Consider the following 26593-nt stretch of genomic DNA (forward strand, 5'->3'; position numbering starts at 1 on the left):
GTCGGCTGTCCATGGCCTCGTTTTAGGGGTTAAGTCTGGTAAGCGCATGCCTGGGGTGTACGTGATCGTCTTGGCGATCTTAAGGGTCCTATCAGGTAATTTACACAAGGCAGCTACATAACCAATGATGTCCACGACGAGGTCTGGGGACATCTTTCCATCATCTGTTATCCAATTTGAGTTTTTCAAAGTAACTAACAATGTTCTTTTGATTGTGGAGACATCAGCAGTTATTTCACTGAGCACATGGTTTGTAGTGTGCTCCCTTACAAGATCTACAATCTTATGTAATTCTGGAATTATACCTGGCAAGAAGTTCATACCTCCAGAAAATTTCTTCAAAAATTCAGTTTTAAATTCATCATATGTCCTAGCCTTGAGGAGCTTATCTGATCTCTGTAAATTGCTTGCTGGACATCTTTCCTGGCTTATGCAAGATGAAAAAATGGCAATTTTCTCTTGTTCATCGAGGATGTGTCGCTTGATAAAGATTTGTTCACACTGACTGACCAATGAAATGACGTCAATACGATCTTTTTCTGTGCCAGAGAATTTTGGGGCAGTTTTATCTTCATGGTAAACATAAACATGAGGTGGGGATGTTTGATCCGCGGTATTTGTTGCGTTATTCATTTTCACTGTTTGCTCTGTTAATTTAACTTGAACTTGTTTATCGTTGTGTGAGGGAATGGTGGAATAGGTTCGGCCAGAACGGTGAACCTTGTTAAGTATATTGGCATACGTGTGCAAGTCGGCGACAAAGTCCTCACTTGCTACGTCAGAGGGGGTTTCCCACTCATCATCTAGAACTGACGTATTTGTTTCTTGATCTTTAGTTTGTGTTGAGTTTTGTACAGTGGGTGTGTTGCCTTGGTGCTCTCCTAATTGTGAATCCGTTGTTGGAGCTAATTGTGTTTCATCTGGTATTAATGTGGGTGGTGGCAAAACTATCCCTGTCATTAAGATATGGTGTTATGAAATATGCCTTTTGTTTTTGTCCCAACTAAATAGATGAGTAAATGAGTTGTAATAAATGATAGATAGTGAGTGTATAAGTGTATATATAGAAATAAGTAAAGGAGTTGAATATACCTAATTTTAGCACTGAGAAGAAATGAGTAAGTATAATTTCACCCACTTGATACAGATCGGAGAGGCTTGTCGATGCAACTGTCGATCTCGGAAGAAAAATGCAGGGTTGATTGAAGATCTCTTGATAATTCTAGGGCTGTGTTGATGGACGATATTACTCAGGAAATTCCATGGCCTGGTGCTTGTGGTGGTTAACAGCTGTAGTCACAGGCAAACCATAGCATAGAATGTCGAATTTCCAACTCAGTACTGTGGAAATAAATGAGTATGAGTAGGAGCTATGTGAATAATGAGTAATGAGTAGTGGGTGAGAAGTGCCTGGTGTCAGTCACACTTTGATTGGCGTGGCCTTATGTCAGCAAACTCGCGTGGTGATGTCATCTCAGGAGGTACACATGGTGACTTTGGCTTCCCACACTGGTAGCTGTGGTGAGTAACTGAGTAGCAATGCGTAACCTGGGTGAAGAAAGGTGAGTAAGATGTGTTATAAATGTGGCTCCGGTGTTTTGCTGTGTGTCTTGACCTCTGCGTCAGCGATGGAGGTAGGCGGGAGAGAGTGTTGGGGTTTTGTGTGCTTGTTGCTTTGGTCTTTCATTTTCTTTACTTGCTTTGTTTTTATTCTTCTTGCTGCTGCTTGAAGTTACGTGAAGATTATAGAGTTGTTTTGTAGACTTGTAGGCTCATAGGCTTGTAGGCTCGTAGGTTGTATTTTGTAGGAATTCAATGTAGAACTGAAGCTAATCTTCTAGAGTTTCGCCTGCTTTTGTAGAAATTCACTGTAGATTCGTAGACGAGGTCCGTACGTTCGCTGCCTCCAAATGTGACTCTCGATTCTTGTAGTAGGAGTTAAAGATGAATACAGGGAGTTGATCTTAATTTATTATCTTCAGAGAAAATCTAAGTTGAGCAGGGTATGTCTTACAGAGACTTAATATACTAAGTAAGTCTAGTTGGACCCCTCTTCTTGTTCACTCTCTCCACTACCTGTCGGTTCTATAGCTAGCCTCCTTCCGAGCTCTGCTTCCTAAATTCTGGTGTAGCAGGGGTGGTGTCACGTGTGTTACACTGTTGTTGGAATGTTCTAGAAACCTGTATGTGAGTATGTGTGTATGTGTGTGTATGGTCACTAGGCATTGTTCATATGCTGTCTCACTGACACACTACCTATATCATCCCCTGACTTGCTGCTTCCAGTGTATTGTCAACATTTCCTCAGTTACACTTGCAAGCTCATTTCCCATTCCCAGGCTTGCCTGGTGCTCTGTCTGTCTATCTATTTATCTATCTATCTATCATGTTTTCTATAATTAATTGTATTTATAATGTGCATGTATGCATTTCACAACAATAACCCATGTACATACTGTATTACAGTTATATAAATAGTTTACCTTTAGTGCGTAATGTAATATTACTAGATCATTGCAATTTACTATGAATATTATATGTATACAATATTATAATCAATATTATGTACTAAAAGATTAACATATGTCAGTGATAATTACTGTCGGAGGACCTCCAGCGCGTGACCGAGCAATGTTAGGACTCCATATTATAAATACAATTAATTATAGAAAACATGATAGATAGATAGATAAATAGATAGATAGACAGAGCACCAGGCAAGCCTGGGAATGGGAAATGAGCTTGCAAGTGTAACTGAGGAAATGTTGACAATACACTGGAAGCAGCAAGTCAGGGGATGATATAGGTAGTGTGTCAGCGAGTAGCATACGAACAATGCCTAGTGACCATACACACACATACACACATAATCACACACAGGTTTCTAGAACATTCCAACAACAGTGTAACACACGTGACACCACCCCTGCTACACCAGAATTTAGGAACCAGAGCTTAGAAGGAGGCTAGCTATAGAACCGCCAGGTAGTGGAGAGAGTGAACAAGAAGAGGGGTCCAACTAGACTTACTTAGTATATTAAGTCTCTGTAAGACATACCCTGCTCAACTTAGATTTTCTCTGAAGATAATAAATTAAGATCAACTCCCTGTATTCATCTTTAACTCCTACTACAAGAATCGAGAGTCACACACCATCATCTTGGTGCTTTCCTTCACCTCTTTTAATTTCTCGAGGCATATGGCCAGCGTCGGCAGCAGCACCCCCATGTAGGCCTTCTCCTCATCTTTTCATTATCACATGATGCATGAATATGAATAAATAAGATGTACCGGTACTGAGTACTGACAAAATATGCTTAAAAATGTATCATCGGTAGTAATTTCGGTACACGAAAAAAGTAGCGTCACTACTGCTACCAGTGCCTGAACTGTAACTCGGCACTTTTGTATGTTGGTACGCCCAGCTATGGTGAGTGCCAGCACCAGCCACTTTCTGATTAGTTTTCAAGTTTAGATTTCACATCAGTAGACGTTTTTTTTATGTTTGTGATACAGTTACTGTAACCATAATAAGAATTGATTGTATAATCATATTTCAATAAAAGTTGCACAAGTAACGTTGCTCACTTTTTTGCTAATGTGTCTCACGGTCACATGCCTTAACAGCACAACAGTTATTAGCAAAAGTCAAATTTGCTAGGTATGGTGATGATCCTTATCTATTAACATATTATTGGTAGGAAGCACTCTTTGATCGAACCAGTCAAATCACAGACTTATTGAAATTACTTATGCCAACTACAGGAGGGGGTAGCAGTGTGGTAACGTTCCTTATGGAACTTTTGAAAGTATGTATAACATCCAAATTAAAACATGCAGACAATCTGACTGTGCCATGATGTAGGATGAAGTGTTTATTATATAGCTTGCAAAAACCATTTGTTTATATTTCATACTTTTGCAGATATAACAGAATAATTCAATAACTTGTTTCCAAATGTCATGCTGCCTGTTTCTTCCTTAGCCTTTATCATTCTTTTTCTGTGCCTACCCTCCTCTCTTTGTATTTCTCCCATCTTTCCTATCACTTCTTATTGCTTTTCTTTCCCTTACAGGTAGCTTTACATCAAGTGACAAGCCAAATGGTTTTCTGGAAGCCAAGAAGCACTTTACAATGCTGGGTGGTAACCACATAACCAAACAATACAGTGCTCGGCAAAATTATCAAGCGCCTACCGCCGGGCGCGCAATACTTATGGCCAAAAAAGAATCACCCATTTTTGGTGGTAAAAATTGAGCCACAAGTTTGCGGCGCTAGCATGACGTCATGGTAGCCTGAGGCCTTCCGACGCGCTGGTTGGTTCCCACCTCAGTTGCCCACGGGCTGCCTGAGAGAGAGGAACTCCGCTGCGTCTCCCTCTCTTTTTGCGCCCTTTTTTACCAAGTGTCCCGCAGTGTTTTGACTTTCGCCACTTTGTTATGGCACCTACCCGTGAACTATCGAGTGAAATCATATCCCAGATCATTGCTCTGAAGGAGGCTGGCCACCAGACAAAGGAAATTAGTGAATTGGTTGGTGTGGCTCGATCGACAGTGTGTCGGTGGTGCACGCGGTTTCGAGTGGAAAACAGTGGTGAAGTTCCCACAGAGAAACCACGATCTGGTAGGCCTAGGAAAACTTCCCCAAGGTTTGTTAATGTTTTAAAACGTGCAATGGAGTATAATCCTCATGTGAGTGCAAGGAAAATAAAGGAGAGCAACCCGGAAGTGTTTGGTGAGGTGTCTGTGAGAACAGTGTCTCGTAGGGTCCATGAACTTGGTTACACAAGTCACAGGCCCGTGAGAAAGCCTCTTCTCACAAAAAACCAGCGACTTCGTAGGCTTGCCTTTGCTAACAGATATCTTAACTGGGGTGAGGAGCAATAATTGTCAGTATTGTTGTCTGATGAGGCAACGTTTAGTGTCACCTGTAACAGAGGAGCACGTGTGTACCGACGCAAAGGTAGTGACCCACTTGACCCGCAGTATGTAGAAAGCACAGTTAAACATCCTGATTCACTCATGGTATGGGGTTGTTTCTCAGGGAAGGGTTTGGGGAAGCTTGTTGTACTTCCCAAGAACCTTAGAGTGAATCAGGATGTTTACCTGGAGCTTCTCTGTGATCATTTACCAGACTCCTTCGAGCTAACAGGTGCACGAGTGTTTCAGCAGGACGGTGCACCTGCTCACAAGGCCAAATCAATCACCAGTTGGCTTCGTGACTGCGAGGTATTGTTCATGAAAGACTGGCCAGGAAATAGCCCAGACCTCAACCCGATATAAAACCTTTGGTACCTCGTAAAGAAGAGTCTCCAAGGGAAGGACGTGAGCTCTCTGCCTAAGCTGGAAGCCGCCATTCGTGACTCCTGGGACAAAATACCCCTCCAACACCTCAGGAGCCTCGCCCTTTCACTTCCAAGACATCTCATGTCCGTGAAGAAGCATAAAGGATACCCTACAAAGCACTAGAAGTAAATGAAATGCATTATTTATATGTTTTTTCAGTGTTGAAAGGTTTGTTTCGTAGGAGGGACGCAGGGCGCTCGATACCTCTGACGAGCACTGTACGTGCTCCCTACATGTCAACAAGTGGGTTGGTGGAGGGTTAGTGCCCCTCCCTGTAAAACAAATAACTCAAAGTCAAATGACCACCCCTTACGGGATTATGGCGTCTGGCAGTAGATAGATAGATAGATAGATAGTCTCTGAATGTAACGTTCCTCACGATGGAATGACCCAAGATGAAAATGAGTACTATAGCTACAGTACAGTATTTGAATTGGATGATAATGTTCTGTAGTATTTCTTGAATTTTAAATTCAGTCAGTATGATAATGAATCAAGTAATAAAAAATGTTTGTATTCTGGAGCAAGATACCGGTAATGATAGTGACCATATTGTACTGCAGTATTTCTGTTGTCTTGAGAGTGGGTTGTGGCAATTACCCTTGCCATGAATATAATACAGGTACCATACGCTTCCTGTAAAAAAGTCTTGACACCACAGGTAATGGTTGTTGCAAAATGTTTGATTCCAGCCCATTACGGTAAACCTGCTTTCATGAGGATGCATTGTATTGCTTACTTGTTACATTTCCTTGTCAATAGTATTATAATATAAATATTCAGGTGATCTATCTATCTATTTGTTGCCAACAGATCGGTAGAGAGGCGGCTTTCAGTCCTGATGGACCCAGGTTCGAATCCAGGCTGGGGCAGGGAACAGTTTAAGGATTTGAATTTCATAAAAAGCAGACTTTCCTGATCTACCAGATGACCCGCCGACATGTCGAGAAAATACCCCCGCTAATACCAATACACCAGTCCTGTATGAGACAGCCCTAGCATGTATTCAGTATGGACGGTGGGTGTTAGCGCCGAAGTGGTGACATGTGGAGGTGTAGGAGGACTACTGGGCCTTGGGATAGGCTACTGCCCCCGAGATATAGGCCTTAAAGCCTTTGCCCAGAGTCGGACACATAGTAAAAAAAAAAAAAAAAAAAAAAAAAAAAAAAAGATGCCTTAATCCCATAAGGGGTGGCCATGAACAGATCGCCTCCATGTCGCCCTGTCCCCTGCCATTTCACTGCCCTGCTTCCAGCTCACACCCCCCTCTCTTATTTACAGTAGGCTCGCACAGTGCACGAGAGATTGGATGGTCCACGACCTCGCGCACTGTGAATACATAATCTTGTGAGAAAAATTACATATGGGGGGTACCCCCTCATACCTGGACATTTTTTGGCCCTTAGAGACAAAATAAAGGTAAAATTTTTCGGACATTGTACTACAGATATAGCTACAATAACAAAAATATGGGTAGTCACCTTAACAACAGTAGACAACAGGCCTGATAATCTTAAATAACGGGGGTTCCGAAGCATGGCAACACTTACAGCGCCGCACTCCCTGCTGCACCTCCCACCGCACCAACACTTCCCTCCACAGACTTCTCTTGAGCACCTTCCCCAGGAGCCTCAAAGTTACTCACTTCGGCCATAAACCCTCGAAGTCCTATGCTGACACTTCTGACATTGCATCCTCTTCATCCTCAACAGGAACAGGAGCAGACGATGTAGCTGGTTCCTGAATTTCACTAACTTGAGCCCGCTGTGTGTAACTTATTACAAGTGTCTGTCTTCTTCTGTTTATTTCTTGCCTGTGCCCATCTGTGTAGAAACGGAAGAGTTTGTCGATACCAACCAGAACTTCCTCCATTCTTAGGCTGCTCACTTCCTGTTCTCTCACCTCTTCCTTGAGCTTATCCACGGCAGCAAGGATCTTGCTTGTTCTTGACATACACAGCTCAGTCCTGCCCTCCATCACACTAGGCTGCTCAACTTGACTCTGCCTGGCGTCGGGCTCTGCGTCAGCCTCGTCTATCCATTGCAACACTTCCTCGGGAGGCTGTTCCTCATTAGCAGCGTGCACTTCTCATATGTCCGCCAATGTAACGTCCTCGACACCTGGTACAGCTTGTGCTGCTGTCAGTGTTGCTGCCTCGGCCTCAGCCGGTGGTTGAATGGCCGTCTCCTGGGTCGTGCATAAGCGAGACACGAGCATTCACCACGCATGGTTCACCGTTGCAGATGTAATCTGGTGCCAGGCTTGTAGGAGAAATTCAACTGCGTCCCTCACTGAAAAATGACACCAAAATGCCTCAACAGTCATGGCACCTGTGGCGGGTCGGGATACAGCTGCTGACGGAGATGAAACGGGAGCAGGTGCCTCATCGAGGTCTTCATCGTGATCTTCTTGTAGGGCATGAAGCTCCTCTTGTGTGTCGGTCTTCCTGCATAGGTAGTCGTACACTTGCTTATGGTAGAAGTGCTTCACATTGGCGATCAGTTCTTGAACCAGTGGCTGCATTAGTGACGTCGTGCAGGGCGACAGAAACACAACACGACAATCCTTGTGCAGATCATCTAGGTATGGAGGGTGACTTGGTGCATTGTCAAGCACAAGGAGCATCTTAAATGGAATGCCCAGTTCCCGACACTTGGCCCTGGCATCAGGGACGCAGCGCCTCATTAACCAGTCTGCCATAATGTTCCCGGTCATCCAGCCATTTGCAGACTTGTACCAGTACACGCCACTTGAGTCCATGTTCTTGAGGTTTTTGTAGCACCTTGGGTGTGAAGCTGTGTGTACAACAACTGGCCTCATCTTGTGGCTCCCAGACAGGTTTACAGTGAACATTACCGTCATCTTACACATCTGGAGCTTGCGACCAGGGGCTTGTTTCTGTGTTTTAGCGATGTAAGTTGATTTGGGCATGGCCTTGTAGTATAATGATGTTTCATCGATGTTGTAGATTGGTCCTGGGTGTACTGTCCCTTTTCAAGAAGCGCTTTAAATATCGCAGGATAGTCTCTCGCAGCCAGCTCGTCGGCAGAGGCACATTCACCAGACACTTTGACGTGACGGAGTTCCTTGCGCTTGAGAAAATGGTCCAGCCATCCAACCTATGCCTTGAAAGGTTTGTCCATATTTAACTTGCGAGATGCTGCCTTGTAAAAGAGCTTGGCTTGGTTCCGACTAAATCTGCCATTCAGTGGAACACCTTCCTTCTCCTTCCTCATTATGAAGGTGGCAAGATACCATTCCATTAGTATCATCGCATGATATCCCACCCATGAACGGCCATTAGTATCATCGCATTTTATCCCACCCATGAACGGCCGTCTAGGTCAGAGGCACCATATGTCTTCACTAGAGCCCTTATGGCATCACGGTTCTTCCACACTGTTCTCACTGTTGATTCAGCCAGTCCCAGGGCTTTCTCGATGGCGGTGTTTCCTTGACCCCCCTCCTTCATCTTGATGATCTCTAACTTGATGGCATGCGTCAGAAGTTTCTTAACTCTTGGGGTTGGTGCCATGGTGCGGTGAAGTACAGGCCAGGATGGAGTAGCAAAAAAAAACGCCACACGTTGTATGCGTCAGGTTAGCTGTAGAGAGCGGATCCGCACTGTGCACGAGCCAGGACTGTTATGGCGTGCCTGCTGCCTTGTACCCCAAGCTGCACAGTAGAATGCCCGGAAATTTCTGCACATCAACGTGACGACACGCGATGCGTTGTGTGAGGCGTGGTCGCGTATTAATAGAAAATGGCATTTTTGAACCACTCCTTGCCTCTGCCTCGCATTCTGTGAGATAAACTCGTGCATTCAAGGGTTTTGGTTATGATTTTTGGTCACTCGCACACAATGCGAATCGTGCACTGTGATGACGCGCACTGTGCAAGCCTACTGTACCTCTCCACCCTATCCCTCCATCTCCTTCTTGGCCTCCCCCTCTCTCTCCCACCTTCCACCTCACACACACCTCATCAGTCTCTCACTCTCCATCCTCTCCACATGGCCAAACCACCTCAGTGTGTTTCTCCTAATGCTTCCTATCACATTCACGTCAACACCACAATGCTCCTTCACTTCCTCGTTTATCAGTCTGTCTCTCCATGTAACTTCATACGCTCCTCTCAGATAACTCATTTCCACTGCTCTCACTCTTGTGTCCCTCCAAGAAGGTCCAAGCCTCACTTCCATACAATAGAGTTGGTATCACAGTACTGTCATGCAGTAACTTTTTCACTTCCATGCTCACTTCCCTGTTTCTTATCAATGCTTTCAAGGAACCAGCAACCTTTCTTCCTTGTTGTACCTTTTCAAGCACATCACCCTCTAAACTTCCATTCTTTACTCATCACATTACCCAAGTACTTAAACGTACTCATATTGCCCATTTCCTCATCATCCAACCTCACTGTACATTCACTGACTTGATTTTTCTTGAAGACCATAACTTCACTCTTCCTTGCATTCACCTTTAGATTCCGTTTCATACACACTCTCCCAGATTTATCCACCAAGCCATGCAGTTCCCCTTTGTCTTCACTTAACAACACAGAATCATCTGCAAACAACAGTACAGGGAGTTTTCAAACACTTCCCTCTCTCATTAGGGCCACACCAACATCCACTGCCCTATCTTGTACCACTTTTAAAACCCCATCCATTTAAAGACTGAACAACCATGGAGACATGACACATCCCTGTTCCAGTCCAACCTTCAAATGGAAAAATTCACTCAGTTCACAATTCACATGCACTGCAACCCCAGCACCTTCATACACACTTTTTACGGCATTCAACAACTTCCCACTTACTCCATATATTCTTAATACTTTCCACAGTCCTTGTCTATCCACCCTGTCATATGCTTTCTCCAAATCCATGAAGGTTGCATACAACTTCTTTCCCTTCCCTAGTAACTTTTCCACCAAAGGTCTAAGAATGAATGAATATCTGATCTACCCAACTTTTTCCCTTCCTAAAACCTCCCGGTTCTTCTTCAGCTAATTCCTCTGTTATTTCCCTAACTCTGCCAATAAGTATCCTACCATATGCTTTTCCTGTTACACAAAGAAGACAAATGCCCCTGTGATTACCACACACTTCTTTTTCCCCTCCTCCTTTGTACAGGAGAATAATTACAGTATACCCGACTACCAATCCTCCGGAACTGCACCTTCCTCCCAGGCCAAACTGCACATCTTCCACATCCAATCCACTACTATCTTTCTCTCATGCTTCAGCACCCCACCATCAACTGGGGCTTTCCCCATTTTGACTTTCTTCATTGCTTCCACAACTTCCATCCTACTGATTTCTTCCTCTCATCTCTCATCCTTCTGTCTCCCAGCCATTCTCCAGCCACTTATACTCGGATTACTTTCATTCTTTGTGTTCAGTAATACCGTAAAGTGTTCTCTCCATCTGCTCAGTTTTTCTCCCTTCTCCACCAGCAATCCACCATTTTCATCTTTCTCTCCCGAGTTATCTTCATTTTCACCCTGTCTAACTCTCTTTACCTCATTCCAGAACATTTTCTTACATTCCCTTCACTTTACACTCAAATTCCTTCCAAATTCCTTATCCACTTACTCCACACTCTCTCCCACTAAATTTTTCACATCTCTCTTCCTCTACACATGTAACTCTTGCTTCCATCTCTCAGCTTCTTCCACACCTCTACTTCTCATCCACTCACTATATGCTTTCTTCTTCTGCGCCACAGCCTGTCCCACCTCTTCATTCCACCATGCTGCTCCCTGCACCCTCCCTTACCTCCTCTTCACCTCACACACCACTCCACATGCCGCACAGACCACTGTTTTGGACGTTTTGCACACACCCTCTGCTTCCCCCATCTGCTCCAATCCGTATTTACCTATTCGCTCTTCCACTTCTCTCTTATATTCTGCCTTTTTTCCATCCTCTTGTAAACATTCCACCCTCCTTGTATGATGATAATATCAGATGATAATACTGTATATTAATATTCTTGGTCAGCCATAAGCTGTATTGATTATTTTGGATATCACTGGACCCCACCTGAGGAATACTTTTTGTAGGTACTGTATTTTACATTATGAAATACTGCCATGTAAACCAGGAATGTATTTTTGTACCCATTGCAGTTGTGTACAAGGAGACACTCCCATGCGATGCACCACCAACCTACCGAGGGCAGCTACTGAAGTATGCTTACAAGATTACCATTGGTACACAGAGACTTGGAGCACCTACTAAGCTACTGAGGATACCCATCAGAGTTATTGTTTTGCAAGGTACAGTAGTGATAGTTCTCATGCTGGTGATAATTCTACTATCAAGTTTCTGTTCGGAATAGGTCACAAAAAGAGATGACACACACACACACACACACACACACACACACAGTTGACAGAACACTCGAATCCCAGTTCAAGTGACCCAAGTTCAAGCCACGCTTAGACTGCGCTGTTTGCATGGGTGAGGTGAGCTCTCACCTGTCAAGTGTAGTTCAAGGCGCACTGTGGTGGCAGACCCACAAGGGTTCGAAACTCAGTGGGGTAGAGCTTAGGCCATCTGTCCCCTTGTGCCTACGCCTCACTCCAACCTCGATGAGGCTTGGCAGTGTGTCGGTGCTCCTCAGGAGCAGCAAGGGTCAGTCTGTTGACCCCCGTAGGTTAGGATACTAGATTAACCCGTTAACTGCTCTATACATCCTGGGCTGTTCCGAGTGCGACTGCTCAATACAGCCCTGGCTACGCAGGTGAAATTCGAATATAGTGCCATGGTGACCAAGGCCGACCCATGCAAGCATGTTTGAGCCCTCAAAACCGAAACCGAAAACAAAATGAAAACCATACATTCCAATAGGGAATCAGACACTTTGATGTTCATCTATGGCTTTACCAAGGTAAATATTGAGCTAATATTTCGTTACTATGTACTTTGGCATGTGTTCTATCAATTCCTATGACAAAATTTGGCCTTTGGGAAATTTCATTTTTACCCCTATGTCCGCACACCACAGACACCTCCAAAAAACCGCCATGCGCAGTTATCGGGTTAAGGACTTGTGTATTTTCAGATTCTGGCTGCGATGAGTAAATAAACCGAAAATTATTATTATTATTATTAAACATAGCAAGAAATATGACCATCACGATAATGACAGTGTAACTAATGTAACATTATATCATCAGGTCTGAGTGAGGCATGTGTATACAGTGAGAGTGGTGAGTTGGCACCATCAAACCCATTCCTACATACACCACAGCGTGACACACCGCGACACACTGCGTTCCAGATAATTCAGGTATATAATATATAAGAAGGCATGGATATGTGAAACTGTGCCAGCAGAGTAGAAAAAGGCTGTGATTGTGCCCCTGTACAAAAATAAAGGTGAGTGAAGTGAGTGCAAGAATTATCGTGGCATTAGTTTATCGAGTGTTGTAGGGAAGGTGTATGGAAGAATTATTATAGAGAAAGTAAGAGAGATATCAGGAGTCCTAGTGAGTGATGAGCAGGGTGGTGCCAGGAGTGGCAGAGGATGTGTGGATCAAATATTTGCAATGAGACAGATAGTGGAGAAGGCTTGTGAGAAGGACTGTAAGGTGTTTATGGCATTTATGGATCGGGAAAAAGCATATAACAAAGTAGACAGAGAACGTTTGTGGAAGGTTTTGTGCATGTACGTTGTGGATGATAAGCTGTAAGGTGCCGTCAAGAGTTTTTATGAAGGCAGTGAAGCATATGTAAGGGTAAATGGGCATCTGAGTGAATGGTTCATGATAATGTGGGCATGCGACAAGGTTGTGTGACATCCCCATGGTTATTCAATATATACATGGATGGGGTGATGAGAGAAGTAAAAACACGAGTGATGGAGAGAGGGATGGCGTTCGTAATCAGTGGTGATGGATGGAATATCTGAAATTTGTTGTATGCTGATGATGCAGTACTACGAGCATATACCGGACAAGAACTTGATAGACTAGTGCAGAGTTTTGTTTATGTCTGAGCATCATGCCTTGAGAGTAAATGTAGAAAAGAGTAAAGTGATGGTAATGAAGGTAACTTTCAGAGTGATGTTACAGTGAATGGAGAGAGACTGGCATTGGTGAGAGAGTTCAAATACCTGGGTACAGTGATAGAAAAGAGAGGAAAATGTGCAAAAGAAGTGGAAAGTAGAGTGACACAAGGAAGGCCTCGATAAGAAACAGTGGCTTGTGTGTTGCAGCTGTGTGAGGCTTACATGAAGGAGTGTTAGTGCCAACTTTAACATTATGGATGTGAGACTATGGTGAAGCAGGAAAATGAAAAGTCAAGAGTGAGAGCAGTGGAGATGGGACTGCTGAAGGAATGTGTGTGGAGCACAGAGAGTGGATAGGATACGGAAGAATGTGATTCATGAAAGATGCTGAGTGAGGAACTCTGTGGACACCAGAATCGAAGAGAGTGTACTGAGATGATTTGGTCGTGTGGAGAAAGTGGATAACATAGAATGGTGAAAAAAGTATATCTGAGTGAATTTGAAGGAGGGAGGCGGTGAGGTAGGCCAAGGAGAAGGTGGAGGGATATTGTGGATGAGGTATGGTAGTCGGTGAGGCTAGGGGACTGGCAAGAGATTGAGCTAGCTAGATAAATGTTGTGAGAAGATGTGCATGATCAGGGATTTGGCACCCCTTTTTAACATGACAGCATTCGGATTGACTTTATCGGATACGTTCGTGTGAATCTACGGAATATGGTGAAAGTTTTTTTGGCGTATCAGGTAAAGCCAGGATTCTGGGGGTTTGAATGATGAGTGAATGGAAGCATGGCCCAGTGGACTGGCCAAACTTGGGCTGTCTGGACATTGCTGCTTCCAACCCTGCCCTAGGGTGGGAAAGGAGGTCCATATGATGATGATGATGATGATGATATCTTTTAACCAACCTATACTGTTCATTTCCCATTGCTGAATAATATATAGTAATTTTAGCCAGAATAAAATGCAAAGTGCACCCTACCAGTTCATCATCATCATCATCCAGACCTCCTTTCCCACCCTAGGGCAGGGTGAGGAGTAGCAATGTCCAGACAGCCCAGATTTGCCCAATCCAGTGGGCCATGCCTCCATTCACTCATCATTCAAGCCCCCGGAATCCTGGCTCTATCAGATACCGGTATGCCAAAAACATTCACCATGTTTTGTGGCTTCACATAAACGTATCTGGTAGCGTCCCTACCAGTTAAAGAGAAATTAAGATGAATGAGGAAATTCACATTGTAGTGCTGATGTGAATATCCTGGAAAGTGTTAGGAGGAGTAACTTAATATGGTTGATCAAGGGAGTGTGAGTGAGGGGGAGAGGGGAGGTTGTGTGCATCTGCATTTACAGGACCAGCCTTAGAGGTTTCATTTTCACTGACCGCAGAAAGTTTTAGTCAGCAGAGGGGAGGCTTAGACAGAGGGCCAAACACAGTAATATAATTTTTTTAGAGCATCAATAGTACCTTGTTGTTTAAATTTGGTCAATGATTGATGAGAGAGGGCAGCCTAGTGGCAAAGAATAGAGTGACATAGAGATGATTTGTTTGTGTTCACCCCTTGCAAGATCTGGTTATAGATAGATCCTATGATGTGGCCACTCATTCCAGAATTAGGGTGTCTGGGTATAAATAGCTAGACTGATCACTTTATTGAACAAAAAGACACCTTAAGTAGTCAGTTAGTTAATCCAAACAGCATTTCTCCATGTGATCAGACTGTATCAACTTGTCCATTGGTAGCAGGAATGTATTGATGTCATTGTAGTGTACGGATTAATTTATAAAAATCACATCACCCGTGAACAGAATGCATCAACACGCAAGAACCTGAACCAGTACAACATAACCAACACTCGAGGCAAAGTCGTGCGCTTCTGCATCTACAAGACCAGCTTTAGGCTCGGTGAGGATATTGTGGCAACCTTCGACTTTACAGAGGCTGAAGTTCCTTGTGTTCAGGTGAGTGTCTTGTGTACATTGTGTCCCATGAGATTTTGTTAAATGTATGAAAGTTGTTCATGAGCAAATGTCACAAAAAATGCTATATCACCGTGGGTCCAATTCTCAAGTCAGTCTGTTGGTTTATCTGTCTACATATCCGTCTGTCTACATCTGTCATTGTCCATCTGTTTGTGAGAGCTATATTTACTGATGACCTTATGAATGAAAATGGTCTTCCTCACAGTGAACCAGTGAGGTCATCAGTAATTGTAGCTCCATGATGGGTGTGAATTGGAACAGACTGATAATGCATTCTTTCTCTCCCTCCCTTCTGTTCTCTCCTTCCCTCAAACCCTGACCTCATGAAGTTTCTAAAAAATCTCATAGGACACCCCATATATGACAAGTGAAGGGAGTAGAAATGAGTTAACAGAGAGGAAACATGTTGAGTCAGCTGGAGAGGCAGATAGACAAATGAAGGAGATGCATTCAGATGTTGATGTGTATGTGTTGTAGAAGTACCCTGAGATGGTTTGGCCATGATGATGATTATGATGATGATGATGATGATGTTGACCTTCAGAAATTAATCTGTTCATATATCTCCTCCATACAGTACTCAGTGACGCTGCAGAGTGAGGAGATCATTGCAGAATCCTGCCGTCAGCGGGTCAACCAAAAGCCGATGTTGGTGGCATACAGCAAGAGCCATGAAGTTTGTTTAAATCTATCTCACACACACCTTCTCCTGCCCATACCACTGCATCTCACACCTACATTTACTACAGATTTGGGTATGTGTTTGTGTCTTTGATTCTTTACCTGTGTCTGTCTTTGTGTCTGATTTGTGTGTGCCTATGTGTTTCTACTTCTCTGACACACATCTTCTCCTACCCAGACCCACTCTACCTCACACCAGCTTTTATTGATATGGGTATGTTTCAATTTATATGTCGCTCACCATCCACTCACCTGATGTAGTGCTGGTTTCGGGTGACTGCCCTTTCCTCATGTGTCTTTCTTTCCTTCTTTTTTTCCTCATCCTTCTGTCAATGGGTGACTCAAATGGTTTCCTGCACCCCAAGAAACCATTTACTATGCTGGTTGGTAATCATATAACCAACTTATGGCACCTGGTGGTTTAGTGGGTAATTAAGGTGCTCAACTGGATTGAGCTGGTGTAGGTATATATCCAAGGGATGGCTGGTGATTATTGCTCACCTACAGCCACTCAGGGAAAAGTGAGGCTGGTCACTCTCATCTTAAATGTCAGGACCATCTTGCCTAGCCCCGAGCTCTTACGCTCCTCATGGGGCACCACAGAATTAGATGATGTATGTTTGTATGTACAGTATGTGTCTTTGTGTGTTATTTTGTGTGTGTCTGTGTCTCATCATGTCCCACACATACCTTCCCCTGTCTGTACCACTCCATCTCATACCTACTTTAACTACAGATCTTGTTACTTCTTTGGCTGTATTTTTTTGTTTGTTTCTGTTTAGTGTGTATTTACCTACGGTAGTTGTGATATACAGGAAATGAGATGCTCATGGGGTCCCGTCTCTCTTTCTCGATAAGACAAATTTTGCATTGAACTTGTTTAAGTTTTTAGACTGGATGATCTCTTTGCCCAGGCTATTCCATGGGCCTGTGCATCTATATGGAAAGTTATATTTCTTGATATCCTTCAAGGAACTTGGCTTTTTCAGTTTCATTCCGTGCCCTCTTGTTACTGTCCCATCCCATACAAACAGATCTTTTCTGTCAGCTTTATCTACTCCCATCACAGTCCTGAACACTGCAATCATGTTGCCCTTCTCTCTCCTTTCCTCCAGGGAAGGCAGAGCCAGCTTTTCCAGCCTCTCTCTCCATGACAGATCTGCCAGGCTGGGGACCATCTTGGTTGCTGTTCTTTGTATTCTCTTGATCTGTTTATATCTTTCTTTTTGTGTGGGGACCACACTACTGCCGCATATTCCAACGTGGGGCGGATCATGGCCTCTATAAATTTTTTCATCGTCTTCTCATCCATGTAATGGAATGCCACTCTTATGTTAGTCAAGAGATTGCACGTCTCTCTGACTATCTTGTTAATGTGTTTTTCCGGTGACAAACTATCCTGGACCAACACTCCCAAATCTTTCTCTTCCGTCACTTTTGTGATTGGTTCATTACCCATCATATAATTCAGTGATGGCCTCTTGGTACTTTTACCCATTTCCAATATTTTACATTTTTTTTGCATTAAATTTCATTTCCCACATCCGGCTCCAATCATGAATCCTATCTGGGTCTTCCTGTGGCATTTACAGTCTTCCTTGACTTCTCCTCTCCTCAAGATATTTGCATCATCAGCAAACAGACTTGCATAACTGTTCATTCCATCTACCATATCATTTACCTAAATCAGGAACATTACTGGCGCTAACACCAAGCCCTGTGGGACTCCACTTGTTACTTCCCGTCATCCAGACATCTTTTCCTTTATAACTGACCTCATTTGTCTGTCTCTCAAGAAGTCTCTCATCCACTCCAGGAGGTTTCCTTTCAGTCCTCCTATGCGCTCCAAGTTGCACATTAGTCGCGTGTGGGATACCATGTCAAAGGCTTTCTCCAACTCTAAATGCACATAGTCCACCCAGCTGTCTCTCGTCTGTAGGACGTCCATTGCTCTAGACTAAAAGCTCAGCAAGTTGGAAACACATGACTTTCCACTTCTGAATCCAAACTGACTCTTAGCCAATATGTTCATCTCCTCCAGATATTTTATCCATTTATCTTTCAGGATTCTCTTGCACAATTTTGCAACTATGCTGGTCAGGGACACTGGTCTATAATTCAGGGGTTCTTCCTTGTTTCCTCCCTTACAAATTGGTGCCACATTTGCCCTTTTCCATTCCTGAGGCACTTTCCCTTCTTCCAGTGAACACACAGTTAGAGACTTCACCAGATCCTGTTTCAGAAATCTGCCACTAGGTTCACTTCCGTTGCCCAGGTAGGCATTGAAAAAGTATCCAGTGCTTAATTTCTTTTTAATTTTGACACAAAGTAAAACACCTCAGAACATATTTTACTCATCAAATTACCCAGATGGCATGATAATGCTACAAAGAAATTACAATATGGGAGCCCTTTGATTGTATATAATGTATTATAAGTGTCATTTTGTATGGAACAGTGGGTGCTAGGATTGTATGGGTGAGGATGAAAGTAAGTATACAAGCGTGGGTGATTGTATGTGTGTATGCTCCGACAGAGGACCGAGTGGCAAGAGTGAAAGATGAGTTTTGGACGAGAGTAGAAGCATGTATGGACAAATTTGAGAGGAGCGAGAGAGTGCTTTTGATTGGAGACATGAATGGCAAAGTTGGGAATGTACGAGCGGATGGAGTGGTTGGTCAGTGGGGTGTTCCAGCTGAAGTAGATGGGAATGGTAGTTCTTTGGTGGACATCTGTGCTGGTAAGGGGTTGGCAATAGCCAACACCTATTTTCGGCACAAGATGATCCACCGGTATACATGGAGAGTAGTGAGGAGGATGGATGGTGAGCTTGTTGAATGAAAGGCAATGATAGACTATGTGTGTGTGGATGAGCAAATGAGAAGACAAGTGTTGGATGCAAGAGTGTGGAGAGGGTGGGGGAATGGAGTCTCGGACCATCACTTAGTGATGGCCAAGGTAAAGCTGCAAAGAAAATGGTTGAGAAGATGAAGGGGAAGACAGGAGGAAACAGCTCCTGTGAGAAGAGTGGAGAAGCTGCAGGATAGTGAGAAAATGGCAGAGTATAAGAGCATAGTGGAAGAAAGATTGGGAAGGTTTGAGCTAGAGCAGATGGAAGGGGTGGAAGATGTATGTAAGATATTCATGAAAGAGATAGGCGCTGCGTGTGAGGTGGTTTGTGGAGTGAGGAGGAGATGCAAGAGACAGCATGGTGGAATGACGAGGTGACACGAGCTGTGGAACAAAAGAAGAAGGCATATAGTGAATGGTTGGCGAGTAGAGGTAGGGGAGAAGATGAGAGAGAGAAGAGAGAGTTATACGTGAGCAGGAGAAGGGAGGTGAAGAGACTGGTGAAGGAGAGTAAGAAGAAAGTGGATGAAGAGTTTGGGAGGAATCTGAGTGTGAAATGGAGGGAGAGTAAGAAATTGTTTTGGAAGGTGGTAAAGAAAGTAAGGCAGTGTGAAAGGGGAAATAGTAGGGGAGTGAAAAATATGAATAATAGATTGTTGGTGGAGAAAAGAGAGAAATTGAGGAGATGGAAGGAGCACTTTGAGGATTTGTTGAATGTAGAGAGTGAGAGCAGTGTGAGTATAAGTGGTTGGGGAATGGCTGGGAGAAGAAGAGATGAGAGGAGGGAGGAAGAGATCAGTAGGGCAGAAGTAGTGGAAGCAATGAAGAAGATCAAGTTGGGAAAGGCCCCAGGAATTGACGGAGTGTGTGGTGAAATGCTGAGGTATGGGGGTGAGATTGTTTTGTTATGGAGTGGATATGGAAGTTGTGTAGAGCTTGGGAAGAGGGAAGGGTTCCAGAGGACTGAAAATCAGGTATAATTGTTCCTTTATACAAAGGAAAAGGGGAGAGAGAAGTATGTGGTAACCATAGGGGTATTTGCCTTCTTAGTGTGACTGGTAAAATATATGGTGAAATACTCATTATAGGGTTAGGCATATGACAGAGGAGCTAGTTGGAGAAGAACAAGGGGGATTTAGGAAGGAGAAAGGGTGTGTAGATCAGATATTTGTTCTAAGATGTTTAGTGGAGAAGTATCTAGAGAAGGGAAAGAAAGTGTATGCTGCCTTCATGGACTTGGAGAAAGCTTATGACAGAATAGATAGGCAAGGTATGTGGAAGGTATTAAGAATATATGGAGTGGAGGAGAAATTGTTGAGTGCTGTGAAGAATATGTACAAAGGAGCTAGGGCTACGGTGAGAGTGGATGGTGAGCTGATTGAGTTCTTTGATCTCAATGTAGGACTGAAACAGGGTTGTGTGATGTCTCCATGGCTGTTTTATATATACTGTACATGGATGGGGTTGTAAAGGAGGTGCAAGGTGGGACAGTGGATGTGGGGTGGCTCTAAGAATGAGGGTGAGATCTGGATGATTCCGGTGTTGCTGTTTGCTGATAATACAGTATTGTTGAGTGAAGATGAATGGGTGTTGCAAGGTTTTGTGAATGAATTTGGGACAGTGTGTAGGAGGAGGAAGCTGAAAGTTAATGTAAACAAAAGTAAAGTTATGGTGTTTGAGAGGAATGAAGTCACAGAATGTACAGTGAGGTTGGATGGTGAAGATATGGAGAATGTGAGTGCATTCAAGTACTTGGGTAGTGTGATGAGTAAGGATGGAACTTTGGAGGATGAAGTGCGTGAAAGGGTACAGCAGGGAAGGAAGGTTGTTGGTTCACTGAAAGCAGTGATGAGAAATAGGGAGGTGAGTATGGAAGTTAAGAAGTCACTGCATGATAGTATTGTGATCTCTACCCTGACATATGATCCCCTTGCAAGAGGGGAACGAGTCAAGAGTGAGAGCAGTGGAAATGAGTTACAGTACTTGAGAGGAGCATGTGGAGTGACATGGAGGGACAGGTTGACGAATGAAGAAGTGAAGGAACATTGTGGGGTGGATGTGGATGTGGTTGAGAAGATTAGGAGAAATATACTGAGGTTGTTTGAACATGTGGAGAGAATGGAGAATGAAAGACTGACTAAGAGGGTGTATGTAGGTGAGGTGGAGGGAGGGAGAGGGAGGGGTAGACCGAGAATGAGGTGGAGGGATGGAGTTGAGAGGTATATAAGGGAGGTGGGGGTGAGTTGGGGGAAAGGCAGTCAAATGGTGGGTGACAGAGCGACTTGGAGGCGTTTTGTCTGCGGCCACCGTTTGCGGGATTGGGGTGTCGGGCTATAGATGGATAGATAGATTTTGTAAACTCAACTTTCATCAGTTTACTCATCTCTGTAAGCATAACATAGGGACAAAACCTAGGCAATTTTACTAGAACTATCCATAAAGTAAGATAACAGTGATTAAAATATTTGTCATTCGTTAGTATCCACAAAAAAAAATAGATGTGTAGCCGCATATTTAGCAGCACCTTTCGATATGCTGCCCTACCTGACGTATGACGTTTCCTAACAATATCGGACATGTTTGACGTCTTGGTCATCATAGTAACCAAAGTCTAACAAATAATTCTTTTAAATGTTTACTTGGCTCCACTGCACAGTTTAGTAAGTTTACACTTCAACTCCTCATACTCTGTTATGGTTATAGTGTCGTACCGCACTGCCATTTGTTTGGATTAATATGGATGATTCGCCAACTAAGCAGTCGTTTAGTACATTATTTTCAGTGGAACTGCTTACTTCTTTAAAGCATGCTAAAACACACACATCAGAAGTCCTGAAGGTAATCTTCTTTTACTAACTGCACACGATTTGTTCAAATATATATAAATAGACACACACTATTTTAGTCCCCAAGCTAAGATTCTCTGAAAGCCTGGTTATTCTTTCTTTACAGATATATAAATATATATATATATATATATATATATACACACTGTATATATATATATATATATATATATATATATATATGCGCTTGATTGAATAGGAAAAAATATTCCATTAAATAGCAGTATTATTATAAACTTAGGTACAATTTCACAGGTCTTTAAAACACCGCAAAAATATGTAATCAAGGCTGGGCGACGCTAGACCACCTGGTGGCAGACCTCTGAAACAGGGTTTGGTGAAGCCTCTAATTAAACTGTGAATCTTATCCGCCATTTGTTCTCTACATTCTTTCAGTACTCAAGTGGAGATCCCATCTGGTCCTGGGGCTTTCCTTACATCTTGAGTTTCCAGTAATGTATACACTTCCTTCACTTCCACTTTTATATCTTTTATCATATGGATGAGAAATAGAGGCGTGGAAGAAGTTGAGCAGTGGAAGAGAGAGTTATATGTAGAAAGAAAGAGAGAGGTGAAAAGATTAGTAAGAGAGAGTAAGAAAAGAGTGGATGAGGAATTTGGAAGGAATTTGAGTGCAAAGTGGAGGGACTGTAAGAAAATGTTCTGGAATGAGGTGAAGAGAGTCAGACAGGGTGGAAGTGAGGTTAGCAGGGGAGTGAAAGATAAAAATGGTAGGAGGAGGCCGTAGCACGGGCCGAACAGGGTAGTACTCCCGAGGGGAATGGGAATGCTGGTGATAGGGAGAGCTGGAGCTCCTGTTTTGCTAGCTATCTAACCATCCCCCTTTGCTGACCTTTTCAGTGTGACAGTAACATGGAGAGTAGATGAGCATACTCTCCCAAACATTTCCTCTAACTATCTTATGCACTACACCACATGCACTTTACATTTCACACAACGTATCCCACTATGTTGCAGGGGTTGGTGGCAGCAAGGGCATGCGGCCGGAAAACTTTGCCCCCGCTACCTAGTGGCGGACTTCTGGGGGGAGGCGTGGTGGGGATCCGCCGGCATATATCGTGGGTCCAGGGCGAGGTAGGGCTCAGGCCTGTGCTAGAGGGTACAGGGCACTGCGGTTCCCAGGCTGCCGCTTCCGCCCAATGGAGAGGGGCCCGAACCTGGGAGTAGCGCCCCAGGAGGCTGCCCTATCAGTGGGTGTATAATGACGGGATAGTTGCAGTGCCAAGGCGCGCTTGGAGGGTGTCCCTGCAGCTGTCTTGGCAGGGTGCCCCGAGGCCACTACCACAGCCACTGGTAAGCTGGTGGGCTAGGGGTCCCAGATCCATTGCCTGGACCTGGGACTGTGCAGTGAGTGGGACCTGTGCTATGTCTGTCCCCCTTTATTAATACTGAAGATGACAAAATAAAATAAGTTTCAAAGCAAGCCTGAGGACAGTAAATCACCCATGAGGATGAGGGTGGGTTCATGGAATGTGGGAAGTTTGAGGGGAAGAGCGGGGGAAGTCATTGAGGCATTCAGTAGGAAGTGGGTGGATGAGACGTGTTTGCAGGAAGTCCGGTACAGGGATGGATCAGCCAGAAAGATTGTTGGGAAGGACTGTCGCTATAAGTTGTTTTGGCAGGGGGGGACAGACGGATACGGAGGTGTTGGTGTGATGGTTGCGGAGAAATGGGTGGAATATGTTATGAATGTTTTGAGAGTAAGCGATAGGATATTGCTAGTGAAAATTCTGTTGGATAGAAAGATAGCTGCGATTATATCGGCATATGCTCCACAGGCAGGATTGGATGAAGCAGAGAAAGATAGATTTTGGGATGATATAATACGTGTAGTGGGTGGTATGCGGGATGATGAGATAGTGATTTTGGGAGGGGACTTAAATGGTCATGTAGGTGAAGCAGCACAAGGTTATGAAGGAGTGCATGGGGGATGTGCATATGGTCTAAGGAAAGCAGAAGGGGAAAGGATACTCGAGTTTGGGGAGGCAATGGACATGATTGTGTGCAACACATATTTTAGGAAAAGAGACAGTAGGTTAATTATATATGAGTCTGAGGGAAATAGCAGTCAGATAGATTATTTTCTGGTTAGGAGGGCTGACAGGAGGTTAGTGAGGGATGTTAAAGTTATGGAGTGTGTGCAGCAGCTCAAACTATTGATTTATGATATGGTGCTTAAAGAACAATTGATGAAAAAGAGGACTTATGTACCAAGGAGGAAAATATGGAAGCTGAAAAACCAAGTAGTAAGGGATGCCTTCTATAGCGAGTTGAGGAGAGTGGTGGCTGAACAGGGAGCTGTAGACAGAGGCGTTAATGAACAGTACAGAGCCCTCAAGAACAATTTCTTGAGAGTTGCTGATGTAACATGCGGTTGGACAAGAGGACCACCAAGACATAAAGTAACTTGGTGGTGAGATGAGGGTGTAGAAGCTGCAGTTAAGGAGAAAAGAAGGTTTTTCCGGGAATGGAAGAAGGGTGGTAGCAAAGAGGAATATTTGGCTGCCAAGCGTAGGGCTAGAAGAGAGGTATACAGGGCAAAGTCTGAGTCACAGAGACTATTACTTGATAACCTAAATCATGGGGAAAGGAAAAATATGATATTTAGGGTGACAGGTCAAGTGAAGAGGAATAATCGGGATATTATAGGTGAGCAGTGTGTGAAGAATGATGAAGGAAGGGTAGTGGTGAACAGTGAGGATATTAAAGATGCATGGAGAGAACATTATAACCGGTTGTTGAATGAGGAGTTTGATTGGGACAGGGAAGGTTTGGAGCCAGCAGATCCAGTGTCTGGTCCTTGGCCTTTGATTGATACTGCTACTGTGAGTGAGGCAATAGGCAGGATGCAGGTGGGGAAGTCAGCAGGTGTGTCTGGGTTGACTGCCGAAATGTTGAAGGCCTCAGGCGATATTAGGGGTGAGGTTAGTCACTGACCTGATAAACAGGATTATTTATGAGTGTGTTGTCCCAGATGAGTGGCTGAAGAGTGTAATTGTAAATGTGTATAAAGGGAAGGATGATGCCCTGGAAAGAGGAAATTATAGAGGTATAAAGCTTTAGATCAGATAATGAAGGTAATGGAGAGAGTATTAGAAGGTGTGATTAGAGAAAGAGTGAATATTGATGAGATGCAGTTTGGGTTTATGCCAGGTAGGGGGGACCACTGATGCAATATTCATTGTTCGTCAGCTTCAGGAAAAATATATTGGTAGGAGAATGGATCTTTATTTTGTTTTTGTTGATTTGGAAAAGGCCTTTGACAGAGTCCCTAGAGAGGTGGTGAAGTGGGCAATGAGAAAGCTTGGCTTGGAGGAGTGGCTGGTTAGGGTGGTTATGGCTATGTATGTGGGTGCTCACACCCAGGTAAGAGTGAGTGGAGATTTGAGTGATGAGTTTTATGTGAATGTTGGTGTGCATCAGGGGTCAGTCTTGAGTCCCATGTTGTTTATCATGGTACTTGAAGCCCTTTCACGTGACTTTAGAAACGGACTCCCGTGGGAGTTGTTGTATGCTGATAATTTGGTGTTGATTGCATTGAACGAAAGGGAGGCGGAGGAAAGGTTTAGGAAGTGGAGAGATGGTATGGGGCACTAGGGTTTAAGGGTAAATGCAGATAAAACAAAAGTGATGATATCTAGGGTTGGTGGTGGTACTGTCAAAGACGAGGGAGAGTGGCCATGTACAGTTTACCACAAGGGCGTGGGAAGTAATTCCATCTTGTGCGGTGCGTGTGATAAATGGGTGCATAAGAGATGTAGTGGTATCAGAGGTAAACTGCGAGATAATGCTGATTTTATGTGTACGGTGTGTCGGGGAGAGCAGGTGGAGATTGTCAGACGTGAAAGGATTGAACTTGCTGGTGAATCTCTTGAGTGTGTGGAAGAGTTTTGTTATTTGGGAGACATGTTGTGTGCTGGAGGTGGGGCTGGAGCTAGCTCTGTGGCTAGGGTGAGAAGTGGTTGGAAGAAGTTCAGGGAGCTCTTGCCTCCTCTGACATTGAGAAGACTCTCCCTACGTGCTAAGGGGTCTTTGTATGCAGCATGTGTTAGGAGTGTAATGCTGTATGGTAATGAGACCTGGGCAGTGAAGGAGGAAGATATTTGCCGGCTCAGACGTACAGAAATGACAATGATTAGGTGGATGTGCAGTGCGTCCCTGCGTCCAAGGCCTGGAGGGGGTGGGTTTACGATGGAAGAGTTGAGAGGTAGGATGGGAGTGGAGTGTAATGGTGTTGTGATGAGGAGAGGTAGATTGAGATGGTTTGGACATGTGGAGAGGACGGGGGATGATAATTGGGTGAGGAAGGTAAGAAGTGTTAATATTGAGGGTGGGGTTATGAGGGGTAGACCGAGAAAGACATGGGACAAAATCATTAAGTGTGACCTCAGGGTTAAGGGACTGAACAGGGAGGCTGCAATGGATTGTGCGGCGTGGAGAGCCGCCATTAGGTGACCAAGGCCGACGCATGCAAGCATGTTGGAGCCTTTAAAAACGAAAACGAATTACTAGTGGAGAAGGGAGAAAAAGTGAGCAGATTGAGAGAACACTTTAAGGAATTGTTGAACATACAGGATGGAAGTAATGCGAGTATAAGTGGCTGGGGAAAGGCTGGGAGAAGGAGGGAGGTGAGAAGATAGGAAGAAATCAGTAGGATAGAAGTTGTGGAAGCAATGAAGAAAGTTATATTGGGGAAAGCCCCAGGAATTGGTGGAGTGTGTGATGAAATGCTGAAGCATGGAGAGATAGTAGTAGAATGGATGTGGAAGATGTGTAGATTGGCCTGGGAAGAAGGTAGAGTCCCAGGGGATTGGAAGTCAGGTATAATTATTCCCTTGTACAAAGGA

At 44.0% G+C, this 26593-nt stretch overlaps 1 protein-coding gene across 1 annotated transcript in view; it reads left to right on the top strand.

Annotated features, from left to right (window-relative positions):
* LOC145394561 (RAB6A-GEF complex partner protein 2) overlaps nt 1-26593 on the top strand; it is an 80208-nt gene that overhangs the window by 47090 nt on the left and 6525 nt on the right. The window contains exons 6-9 of the mRNA XM_080268402.1: nt 11482-11631; nt 12535-12647; nt 15175-15327; nt 15926-16103. Of these exons, the coding sequence (XP_080124528.1) occupies nt 11482-11631; nt 12535-12647; nt 15175-15327; nt 15926-16103 (594 nt within the window). The remainder of the gene's footprint in view (nt 1-11481; nt 11632-12534; nt 12648-15174; nt 15328-15925; nt 16104-26593) is intronic.

Source organism: Coenobita brevimanus, chromosome 27 (genome assembly GCF_032717465.1).
Source record: "Coenobita brevimanus isolate Jiangsu-jjx chromosome 27, ASM3271746v2, whole genome shotgun sequence".
Taxonomy (NCBI): domain Eukaryota; kingdom Metazoa; phylum Arthropoda; class Malacostraca; order Decapoda; family Coenobitidae; genus Coenobita; species Coenobita brevimanus.